The following is a 12,691-nucleotide window of genomic DNA, read 5'->3' as shown; positions in this document are numbered from 1 at the left end:
CAAATGATCAATTTGATGTCTACTTTGGGATCTGCTCATTCTGTCTTCAAGTCCGAGATGCCTGGTAGAAGTTTATTGGCGTCCTGGAAGTTGGTGTGAGCCCTGGGTATTGCTAGAAAACAGTAACATGTTTACTGTGATCAATTAATCTAGTAATGTAGAAAATAAAATCTAATTTTAAACCAAAAATGTGTTGTTATCTGGAATGTAGATAACATATTTTAACGATTAATAACACAATTCAAACTCAAATTTATTGACGTTTTCCAAATAAGGGAAAAAGTAGTTAGATTTTTACATGTATCATAAAGTATGCTACATAAATCCTGCTTTCAGTATGCACACACTGTAACATTCATTGTATAATATGCCAGTATTCAGGGCCGTAGAAAGACGGCACAGGCGAAGGGGGTGTGGCCTATTCACGAGAGACGTGTCAGAATAAACCTCAGCTCATCGCAAATTGAGGGGGGGTCACAATGAGTGTGATTGCTCCCACTCACAGACAAAGGAGACTGCTGCTGCTGCTCAGCAACAGTAAGCAGTCTCCCACTGCAGCCCAGCACACGGCACTGTGTGCTGGGCTGATAACAGGTAGGAGTGAGGGGTCAGACCTGGGCCCCTCCAGCAAGTTGGGCCTGGGTACTTAGTACCCACCACCCCCCCTCTCGGCGCCCCTGCTAGTATTATAAATGAGCCACTATACTATTGTTGAATACATAACACTAAGGAAAAAAGAAGACATAAATACTGTACACCAGCAGTTAACTACAATAACCATCAGTTGGTAGAAGACAACACGTAAAACTTATGAGACCACCTCTACACCGATAGTAACCAGAACAGGTGTGAGCTCACTTCTAAATGCCCTCCCTCGCTAACCTCAAACAATAAATTTTGGAGAAAGCCTAGGGCACTTATGCTCCTCGGAGCACCCAGCAGGCAACAAGATGCCTGGTGGTGGGTTTGGATTCAATTTAAGGGCACCAAATAGATCAGGGCCAGGTCTGACAACAGGTTAATCCCTGAGACACCAAGGTCATCCTCTTTATTGCTGCAATCAGAGCATGCATTACTTGATGCTTTGTCTCAATATATATATATATATATAAAATTGTTTCTCAGTTTGTACTTTCTTAAACACTCCGCTTGAGAGTAAAGCGTATTATTTTTAGTATTATCATTATTTTATTGCTATTACTATTATTATCAATAATAATAATAATAATAATCATCATCATCCTTTATTTTATAGTACTTGCCCTTCATTTGGTCTATACAAATTTGCAATAATATAAAGGTGATTTGTTGGTCACAGAAATCAGGATAATAAACCTACACAAATGGTCTTGGACAGTTTTAATATACTGTAACTATCTCTAGTAACAATGCTGTTGCTCTTCCATAGTGTACTGTTACAGAAAATATGTGTGAGAATTGGGAGAACAAGAGTAAAAGTCCTTTTTCAATTCAGTTTCCATAACAATAAGTGTCACTGGGAAGCCTATGCAATGTTAATGTACAAATGTGACAGACTGAGCAGGAGTATAAGTAATCCCCATGGGTAAGCAATGGAATAATCATATAAAGCCAGTGGCGTAACTTCATCCCAGGTGCCCGGAGGCAAGATAAATGTTGGTGCCCCCCCCAAACAAAAATGTACCACCTCTCAGCACCTATGCCAGCCCCAGCTGCTGCCGCCGCCCCCCTTATGCAGTTCCTTTTATATAATGCCCCCAGTAGTAGTCCGCCTATGTAGTGCTCCACTGTAACGGTCCCCCTATGCAGTACATCCAGTAGTGAGCCCCCGGTAGTTGCCCCCAGTAGTGAGGCCCCTTGTAGTTGCCCCAGTAGTGAGCCCCCTGTAGTTGCCCCCAGTAGTGAGGCTCCTGTAGTTGCCCCCAGTAGTGAGGCCCCTGTAGTTGCCCCCAGTAGTGAGGCCCCTGTAGTTGCCCCCAGTAGTGAGGCCCCTGTAGTTTCCCCAGTAGTGAGCACCCTGTAGTTGCCCCCAGTAGTGAGGCCCCTGTAGTTGCCCCCAGTAGTGAGGCCCCTGTAGTTGCCCCCAGTAGTGAGGCCCCTGTAGTTACCCCCAGTAGAGAAGCCCCTGTAGTTACCCCCAGTAGTGAGGCCCCTGTAGTTACCCCCAGTAGTGAGGCCCCTGTAGTTACCCCAGTAGTGAGCACCCTGTAGTTGCCCCCAGTAGTGAGCCCCTATAGTTGCCCCCAGTAGTGAGCCCCTGTAGTTGCCCCCAGTAGTGAGGCCCCTGTAGTTGCCCCCAGTAGTGAGGCCCCTGTAGTTACCCCCAGTAGTGAGGCCCCTGTAGTTGCCCCCAGTAGTGAGCCCTGTAGTTGCCCCCAGTAGTGAGCCCCTGTAGTTGCCCCCAGTAGTAATGGCCCCCACCGCGCGCGCACACAAAAAAAACCACTTACCTTTATCCCCGCTCCAGTGCTGCTGCCGTCCATCCCCGGTGTCTGCTCCTCGGCACTATGGGAGTGACGTCATTACGTCACTCCCATAGTGCACTGCGGGACCCTGGAGACGGAGCTCACTCCTGAGCTCCGTCCCCGGCATCCGCTCCTCGGCACTATGGGTGTGACGTTATGACGTCACTCCCATAGTACACTGCAGGACCCGGAAGACGGAGGGAGCTCCGTCCTCCGGCTGCCGCCGGGGGTTTGAATAGGAGCCGGGCGCCCGCTGGTAACACACTCAGCGGGCGCCCGGCAAATGGAGGGTGCACCCCTTGCACCCTCCGTAGTTACACCAATGGAGGTGGAGCGCCGATCAGCGGCGCTCCTTCTCCATGCAGCTCCCGGGGGCAATGGAGCCAGGTGCCCCCTTCAGGGCTGACGCCCGGCGGCAAATGACTCCATTGTCTCTGGGAGTTCGGCCGCTGTATAAAGCTATTGCAATTTGCAACTACTGAAAACTCTCTCCTTTTCTTACTGTGGTGAGATCACTATAACATTGTGTGTGCAGCGAGGCATGAGGCAGTCGGGCCATTTTGCAGAAGTGGAAATACACAGTGATATAAAGTCTGAGTTCCTCCTCTGCTTAGCGATGCAGAGCTGCAATTATACCACTTTGTACAGCATAATTTGAGTTTTCTCTTTCTGTGAATGCTCTGGATCAAAGCATCAGGGCCATAACTACGGTGGCGCGACCTGTACCATGGCACAGGGCACCGCAGGGCAGGGGGCCCTGTTTGAGCCTGTCAATTTTCCTGTTTATTTAATTTATCACTTGTAGCTTCCTCTACTTTTATCCACAGCATCTCCAGGCCTCCCCTATCTCTTCCCTGGCCCTTGCCCATGAAGCCATGGCACTTTTTCAGGTGCACTATCTTCTATCCCTATTTAAAAAATGGGGGGGGGGGGGGGTGCCAAAGCTCTCTCTGACACAGGGCACCAAAAAGTCTAGTTATGGCTCTGCCAAGCATACTGTCAATGTCAATGCAGAGCTGTACGCATTTCAGTCATCTTTCCACTTGTGTCTGTAGGGATGTTTTCACAAAAGAAATGTTCAGTCAGGGCATCCCCATGGAACTGCGGACTCTCCATAGTTATTTGGAAGTAGAAATACTCCTGTTTACTAACATATGTTTTGCACCAAGAACAGAGTTTGTGTAAGTGTGCAATGATGAGGATGATGGGCATGAACAAAAGTGTAGGGATAGAAAAGGACTGGTGTATAACTCATACATACTGTTTATATACTGCAGAACAATTGCTGACAACTTGTGTTTAACTCTGCATCAGCCCCTATATTGTAAATTTGCATTTATACTCTATGGCAGCAATGGGGAACCTCTGGCCCGGGGGCCGTATAAGACAGGGTTGCCTACCTTTAATATTCTCTTCCCGGGAGAAGCCCGGGTAAGAGAAGCAGCAGGGGGCCGACAGGGGCGGGGCTTGACGATTCGCGTCATTAAGCCCCGCCCCCTCGCTGTAAAATTGCCGCGATTGGGCACAATTTGCATAGGGGGCGGGGCCAAATGCTGTGATTCATGCAGAATCACAGCTTAAGCCCCGCCCCCTTCACGGAGACCCGCGATTGCCGCGGGTATTCTCCTAATTCTGCCCACTTCACTAGGAAGTGGGCAGAATGCGGGAGAAATGCCTACCCTTCCGGGGGTGCGGGGGGTTACCCGAAAAATCGGGAGCCTCCCGCGAAAACCGGGAGGGTAGGCATGTATGGTATAAGGCCCCCGGAATCATTTGGTCTGGCCCTCTGAGCTTTTTTCTGCTAGCCTCATCTGGCTAGCAGGGTGCCTAGAATGGCACCCTGCAGAAAGAATCTATGCAGCAGTGCCGCCTGGATGCTTCAGACGGTCACACTACTTCCCTTACAGCTCCCCAGAGCATCCTCATGATGCTCCAGGCATTGCTGTAATCACCAGCGTTTGCGGTCCTGCTCCATGGGGGGGGGCATGGCCTGCACCCGGCCCACGAATAATGTTATATATATCAAAATGGCCCTCAGCAGAATATAGGTTCCCCACCCCTGCTCTTTGGGGTTAATCGAATTAGGCACGAGTTGGCTTATGCGAGACGTTTTCACAGCAAACTCGCACTGCGAAGTGCAGCGCCTATCCAATTCCAAGCTAACATTTTTTTCAGAGGAAACTCATTTTTTTTGTGCGCACCTCCCTGATGTTGGGACACAATAAAGAACCCCTTGGACAGTCACCTCAGGTCTAATTAGCTTAATTGACCCAATCATTACATGTCATTTTTGGGTGTTAAAAAGAGTTTTCAAATTACCCCCAAATCAACTTTTTTTGTTAGTTTAGACACCCCAAATTTAAAGTTTTTTTTTAAAATGAAAATAATTGCTCTTTATCATTAATTTAAATTTTGTTGAAAAGCTTTAAAGTGGCCTCAAATTACCACAAAATTTACCTTTTTATCTACTTTTTCCAACATTTTTCGTTTAATTCGTTCGAGATTAAACAAAAAAGTTTGCTTTTTATTATTATTTGAAATTAATTTAAAAAGCATAAATCAGCCATTTGACAAAATGTAAAAACCTCCAGAACTTTCCGTATGCCCACTAACAGCCTTCTGTATGATTCTGCTAATTAAATTGTCATTTCTTGGGGTCCAGGCTGGTTTCCCACTTTTTTCATGCACTTCTCCCAAGTCGCTTGCTAAAGAAACTTTGCACACCCTCTCCGCGAGTAGCACGAGTTGGCATTTCTAATTGGATTGAGCATATCTCGGGAGCGAGTATTTGTGTGAAGTGTGCGAGTTACATGAAACAAACTCACACCTGCAAACTCACAACTAATTGGATTGCCCAATATGACTAGAACTGGGACAATTTATTTTAATTATTTTTGCATAGTGTGATTGGAGCAGGGCAGGCAGCACTTATGGCTGAATTTTGCCGGCAAAACATACAGCATTTCATGTCCAAATGCAGCTCTAGGCAAATATTCTACACAGCAGTTTTGAAAAATATGGTTATATATAAATGTATAGATTACATTATTATTTGTTTTATTACTACATGATAAGCCCAAGTCCCATGACAAGTAGTGTTAACTAAAATATATGGATTAGATAAACTGCAAAATCTAGTCCTGTACACTGTATTTAAAACATGTACATATATTGAACTAGATGTTGAAAACAATATCTAAACCAAGGTTGAAATGTGCATTCATTTATATGTATGTATTTGTACTTAAACATGTTAAGACATTAATAGTATGTTGTATTTTTATTTTTAAATATATTTATGTCCAGGTTATATCAACTTGAATTCTATTGACAATGTTGCTTTGAGTCATATGGTACAGTAGACATTATCTTAATCACGTTTTGGAATGTAAGCAGATATCACTGGCCGGTAGGGATGACTCTGCAGAAATCCTGCATGGCTGGCCTTAGGAAGGACACTATAAAAGGACATCCATTGTCCAAGTCAGAACACACTGCATACAGCAAGAGCTTCATCTCAAATAACCACCAGCCTAACAATAACAATGGTTCACTGGACAGCTGAAGAGAGAGCCTTCATTACCTCCGTCTGGGCCAATGTCAATGTTGAAAAGGACGGTCCTGAAGCCCTGATGAGGTAAAAAGATAAGCACAGCTTCTATTTAAACATAGGATTTTATTATGTAAAATTTCAACATATATTTCAGAAATTAAATTGTAGATTTATAAACAAGTTATATTTTAAACAAGTTATATGAAATATATATTTTATATATATAAATATATTTATATATTTTAGAAATTAAATTGTAGATTTATAAACAAGTTATAATTTAAACAAGTTATATGAAATAATTGCTTACTTAAATAACTATAGGCCGCTACCTATGGGTTACTTATATGTGATTTATTTTTGTACTACAGTCATCAATCATGTGTCGTTTACACTTCACCCATGTATTATAGTTATATTGAGGGATTTCAGTTCTCACACATTGCTGAGAACTATGACAACTTAGCGTTGTTCATTTTCCTGCGGACCTCTATGGGGTACGATGGAGAATTGGCAATGTTGGTGTCCCCGAGGTGTCAACGTTCCCCATGATGAACAATGCTGATGCTATATGTAGCTGTTTATTTTACAGTTTTTTGCTCTGTTATAGTATACACCTTAATGGAAAGGATGTGTTCAAAGCCGTATGTGATATTATTCATATTAATAATTTTTCTTCACTAATCTATTTGTATTCATCAGGCTGCTCCATGTCTACCCTTGGACCCAGAGGTATTTCAGCAGCTTTGGAAACTTGTCCAATGTCACAGCCATCACTGGTAATGCCAAGGTCCATGAGCATGGCAAGAAGGTTCTCACAGCCATTGGCAATGCCATCAAACATCTGGATGATGTGAAACATCACCTGAGTGACCTCAGCAAGACCCACGCCCAGGTGCTCTATGTGGATCCTGAGAACTTCAAGGTACGGTAATCTAGCTGCATGATAATAGACTATTTTATTTCTCATTCAATTACTTCTGCATTCAAGCTATGCTATTAAGTTAAACACAACAAAGATAACTTAGTAATACTACCAGTATATATAATATTATAATATTAATATTATTATTATTATTATTATTATTATTAAGTTGCCATTACTATGAAATACCGTAGCTATAAAGTGTGATATAATCTAGCCAATTGCCTGCATACCGCGAATCAGAAATATAACACAATTAATTAAATCTTAACAATGAAAATGTTAGTTGCAGAGGATTTAAGCATTTGTCTCTCTAATTACAGCGTTTCGGTGAAGTGCTGGTGGTCGTCTTGGCCTCTAAGTTGGGATCTGCGTTCACCCCTCAAGTCCAGGCTGCTTGGGAGAAGTTTGTAGCAGTCTTGGTGGCTGCTCTGAGCCACGGATATTACTAAATAACAGACAATGTTCATTGATGTCAAACTTGTAGTGTGGAAAATAAAATCTATTTTAAACTAAAATTTAGTAATTATCTGTTGTGCATATTATATCACTTCTATGCCGAAATAAGCAGGAGGGGTGTGTCTTCACTCCTAAGCCCCACCAACTCTAACCACCAATAAAAAACACTTTTCTGAATCATTCCTGAAAACACCAGCTGAACCCTGAAGCCTAAAACTCCACATTTAAATAGAGGTTAATAAGCATAATCCAATCACATTATATTGCCTTAGCCATATTTGGCAATAAGACAAGAATGTAAATACAGTACATACACACATGCTTTCAGAAATTGCTTGGGTGTATAATGTTATTATCACCAATTATATGTTCTTTATTATTGGATTATTTAAAAGTTTATGCTCAAGGAGTCTAGATAATAAAGTTATTTGGAACCTGTATAGGGAAAACGTATCTAGTTTGTATCAGGCTGTAAATAGAGCTTAAGTCTGAAGTAAACACAAACTTTCAAGGACCTATAGAGACAAATCACATAATCAATCCATGCTTAGGTCACTGACAAGCTTGTCCATGTTCTGACTCATGCAATACATGTTTACATTAATTTTGTTCTTTGGTACCTTCTTTTTTTTCCTTTGTTCATTTATCAGGTGACTTATACCTCTTTTAGACATACTGAGATTCCCGAGTCTTTGGCCAAAATTCCCGGGTCTCTCGTATGTCTGAAAGGTACCTACCAGGGAGTATGTAGCTGCCCCTGCAATTGACCAGGGTACTTCCCGGGACTTAAGTCCTGGGAAGACAACCCTGCTCTAGTCTGAATGGTGCAACCCGGGATTTTACTCCCAGGCTGCACCTAACAGCTTCTGATTGGCCGGCTACGGCTGCCTGCTGCGTGATGATGCAGAGAGAGAGAGAGTGTGTGCCGGAGCGGAGTGTGTGTGCTGGCACAGGGTGCAGAGATACCAGCGGACATTGTAGGGTGACCCGCACTGTGTAATTATCGCAGAACAATCTGAGGGTGCTTGGGGTGATCCGCATTCCTCCTCTGCTGTACAGTTACCGGGTGTTAGCGGTGAGACCAGACTTATAGCTGATGCAGAGTGATCGTGGGGTGTCTGGTGCATGGTGCCCTGTGCAGAGTGCCCATGAGCTGTTTGGAGTCGGTGTCTGTGGAGTGCCCGGTGCAGGGTGCCCTTGGGTTGCAGCGTGGAGTGAATCACACATGGACACTAAAAAAACATGCTTTTGTCTGAATGGGGCCAACCCGAGAATTTCCTGGGTCTTAGTTGTAGTGTGAAAGGGGGTCTCGACCAAAAATCCAGGATTTTGCACAGGAGACATTCCCAGGTCTGAGCAGGGAAATTCTTGGGTCGTATGTCTGAAAGTGGTATTAGTGCATAAGGTGCCCCCCAAGTCTCTAGAAGAACCACTGCATTTCTGTCAGTCACGTCTGGGATAATTTCCTCAAAGTCAAGGTTAAATAAAGCAAGTGTGGCATCTGCACACATATAATATAATCTGAAAACTGTTCACTAATACTGTAGCTTTCAGTTGATTTGGTACGGGATGCCTGCGCTCGGGATCCTGGTGGTCAGAATCCTGCTGCCGGCATCCCGACAGGGTCAGGATACCGACACCTGTCAGTAGGTATCCTAGCCCTACCCCTAACCTTCCCTCCCCCACCCTCCCTAGGCCTGACCCTCCCCCCCTAGTGCCTAAACCTAGCCCTAACCATCCTCCTATCCCCACTACTTACCATCTGGATGCTGGCGGTCGGGATGCCGGCACAGGGATTCTGACTGGTGTCAGGATTCTGGTGCCGGCATTCTGGGGGCCAGCGTCACGCTCGCTGGGATTATGACTACATCCCGCTTTCACTATGGGGCTATGACCATCAAACATGCCAGAGGAAAGCTTTGCTGTTGATTAGGGGTTGATGGTAAACTGGAAGTAAATTGCTCAATAGAATGTGAAAAGAAAAAACAAGAATATTCCAGGAGATTGGGCCTCAATGTTAATTATAATAGAATGAGTATGTCATGTATACAATCAGAAGTTTATGAGGTATGCTTTAAGTTAAAGTTTAATTTCAAATCATTTGCAGAATATCCATCTTTTCTGGCAGGAGCATTTCAAGAGAATAGGGGGCCCCTGTGCAGTCTCCATCCGGAGCCCCTTCCTCTCTCTCCGGCGGCCAGCAGCGCACTGAGCGCCAGAGCCTTAACTAAACTTTTTGGTGCCCTGTGCCAGAGAGAGCAATGGCGCCCAATCCCCCCATATTTTAAATAGGGACATAAGAACCTGAAAAAGGGCCATGGGGTGCTGGGGATAAAAGAAGAGGTAGCTACAAGTGAGAATGATAATAAACAGGAAAATTGACAGGCCCAAACAGCGCCACCTGCAATGCGGTGCCCTGTGCTATGGCACTGCTCGCACTACCCTAGTTACAGCCCTGCTGAGCACAGCACCACAACAATAGACTCTGGACACTACTCTGTGCCCAGAGTTTACAGCTCAGGTCACCGGGAAAATGGCACGGCAGCCATTTTCCCAGTGTTTTCCATACTGCACACGCGCAAAACGCCAAGAAAATACTGCAGCGGCCATTTTTTAGGCATTTTTTTTTACAGAACTGGCACTGACGTGGGACTCTGGAGTGGTAAGTTTAATATGGATGCAGGGTTTGCGGTGTGGACCCCTTTGGACCCAGGGGCCCGTGTGCACTGCATACCCTGCACCCATTATAAATATGACCCTGCTTTCTAGGTCAAAAGAAAAGTGCACAGAAAAAAGTGTATATTCACCATATGCAGAATTGTACGCATCTTGATATGTGACCACATTTGAGTGTGTAGTATATGCATTTGGTTCCTAGCAATCATTGTCATTCATTAGTACATGCACTAACCTCATGGGTGTAACTACCATAGGTGCAAGGGGTGCAGCTGCTATGGGGCCCAGAGCTGTGGGGGGGGGGGGCATCTTCCTTATCAGAGTAACATAAGTTATATACGTTTTTCACCATTGGGTGGTACATAACTTTTGCTATGGGGCCTTCAAATACCTAGTTACACTCCTGACTAACCTTATACTATGTGCAAAACATACGCCTCCAAAAAGGCATATTCTTGCTTATGTCCAGATTTTCCTAGCAGCAGTTACATGAATATGCCTGCACTGCACTTTGCCCACATGTGAATGCACTGTCACACCCCAGTAGTTCTGCCTCTTCTGCTGTTAGCGTAGATGTTATCAAAATGCCTATGACTCGGCATCACCCATACTTGCACTCACTCATTGCCAGAGCATGTGCAGTGCAAATTTACACAAGATAGGTTCCACGATTGGGCATACATTCAGCCCTGCCTCAACCCCATGGTGTTCAGCAGTAGTATTAAGCAGGGTACAGTTTGGACAATTTATAAGGAGTAAGCTAACATCAGTAATGCAATTTCAAAAACTTTTTAGGTGAGTCCCAGATTTTTTTTTCAAAAACAGGTATGGCAGTCCTCCACTGGTTGGCACTTTACAGTTTCTCTGCCTCCCTATTGCCCATATAGGGCAGTTTGTCAAAAATGCTGATCTTGGCCCTCATTCAGAGCCGTACGCTCTGAGCAGAGCGCACGCTCTGAATGAGGGCCGCCCTCCATAATTATGGAGCGTCCTCCTGGACGCTCGTATAGCTGTGGGTCACCACCCACAGCCTATACGAGCGTGCAGTTTGATGGCCGCGATGGTCTTGACCATCGCGACCATCGCCACTGCGAGCTGGAGCCTGTGGTTGAGGTTTTCAACCGCAAGGCCTGGAGTGATTTTGGCTCTATCAGAGCCAAAATCACTCCCACTGACATCACTAGTGATGTCAGTGGGCCGGCTTCTGACAGTAGGCGTTCCCTTGGGAACGCCCCCGTCAGGGAGGCACGCCCCTGGCACGCCCACCAAAGGGGGCGTGCTGTCAATCAACATCGACAGCACGCCCCCTTTGATCAGACACAACGAGCGAAGGAAAGTCCTTCGCTCGTCGCGTCTGGCGCATGCGCACGACGGAGCTCCCGCCGTCGTGCGCATGCGCAGTGCACAACATCGACCCACTTGCGAGCGGACAGCCGCTCGCGAGTGGGTCTGAATCAGGCCCCTTATTTTAAGAAGTAAAACAAAATGCTATTTGCTTGTTTAAGTTTGGGGGGGTCAGAATTAATTTATCCATACATACCAACCCAAGCTGCTCACTTTCAGGGACATGATGATGCAATTTATGGCTCTGTAAAGTGGGGGACACTGTGCAATATTAAATTAAAACTGGAATAAAATTGATACTGTAGACTTTTCCATGCTGAACATTCCAGCATAACCTGGCAACCTTAATGTGTTTGGGCTTGCGGCAGAGGCATTTTAAGAGAGGAGGGGTACCATGTGCAGTCTCCATCCAGAGTCCCCTCCTCTCCTCCAAGCAGCGCACTGAGGACTCGATTCAGACCCGCTCACTACATGCATTCAGACGCAGCGAAAGTATGAAAATCCGCGATCGCGCGGCAAGCATTAGCGCGCCCACTAAATCTTAGCGTGCGATTGCGGTGTGTATGCAGATACCCACCAGCCTGTCTTAAGACACCCACTTATGCTCGTCATCTCCAGGATGTGTATGCAACCATCGTTAACATTGAGTACCATCGGAAACGATCGCAGCACTTGTGGCTGACCATACCCTACCGCAAGCACTACGAGTGCTTCAGTGTGATTTTCAACCATGTGACGCTGTGTCTTAATTATGCATGCCTCTTAAACTGTGTTAAGACGCTCATGCACGCCTAGGTTTGCATAACCACTCCCCTATTTCCATCGACCAACCCCTGTCACCACCCACAAATGGCATGTCCTGTCACTCATTCTAGCGAACTGTCTATGCGCAGCGAGCGAACGCTTCTCGATCAAATGGAATAGTTCGCACACGCGCACTGCAATGCCTATGCTTGCAAAGATTGCAAATATCAGCTGGTTGCGTGCAAACGCAGCCTAGCGAGTGGGTCTGAAATGGCCCTGAGCACGGTGTGCCAGAGTCTAAAACGCATGGATAGGTCTCTGGGGTAAATGGCGCTGCAGCCATTTTTACAGCAATTTTCCTACTGTGCATGCCTAAAACGCCGGGAAAATGTTGCAGCACCCATGATTTTTGCAGCACTACTGCCACCGATGCGGGGCTCAATTTCAGTATTGAAGAAATGGGTGCATGGTGTGTGGTGTGGGCCCCCCTGGACCCAGGAACTTGTGTGCACCGCACAACCAGCACCCATTATAAACCGTCACTGG

The 12,691-nt window shown here is 45.5% G+C and overlaps 1 protein-coding gene across 1 annotated transcript; it reads left to right on the top strand.

Moving 5' to 3' along the window:
* Nucleotides 1-5,952: 5,952 nt before the first annotated feature.
* LOC148534492 (hemoglobin subunit beta-2-like) lies at nt 5,953-7,375 on the top strand. Its single transcript, XM_088466885.1, has 3 exons — nt 5,953-6,081; nt 6,700-6,922; nt 7,246-7,375. The coding sequence occupies exons 1-3, from the start codon at nt 5,990-5,992 to the stop codon at nt 7,372-7,374; spliced, it is 444 nt and encodes a 147-aa protein (XP_088323011.1). The 5' UTR covers nt 5,953-5,989; the 3' UTR covers nt 7,375.
* The last annotated feature ends 5,316 nt before the right edge of the window (nt 7,376-12,691 follow it).

The sequence above is a fragment of the Taudactylus pleione genome, unplaced genomic scaffold, assembly GCF_031769625.1.
Source record: "Taudactylus pleione unplaced genomic scaffold, aTauple2 ptg000066l, whole genome shotgun sequence".
Taxonomy (NCBI): Eukaryota; Metazoa; Chordata; class Amphibia; order Anura; family Myobatrachidae; genus Taudactylus; species Taudactylus pleione.
The sequence above is the reverse complement of the archived record's forward strand: the minus strand, read 5'-3'. Positions and strand labels throughout refer to the sequence as shown.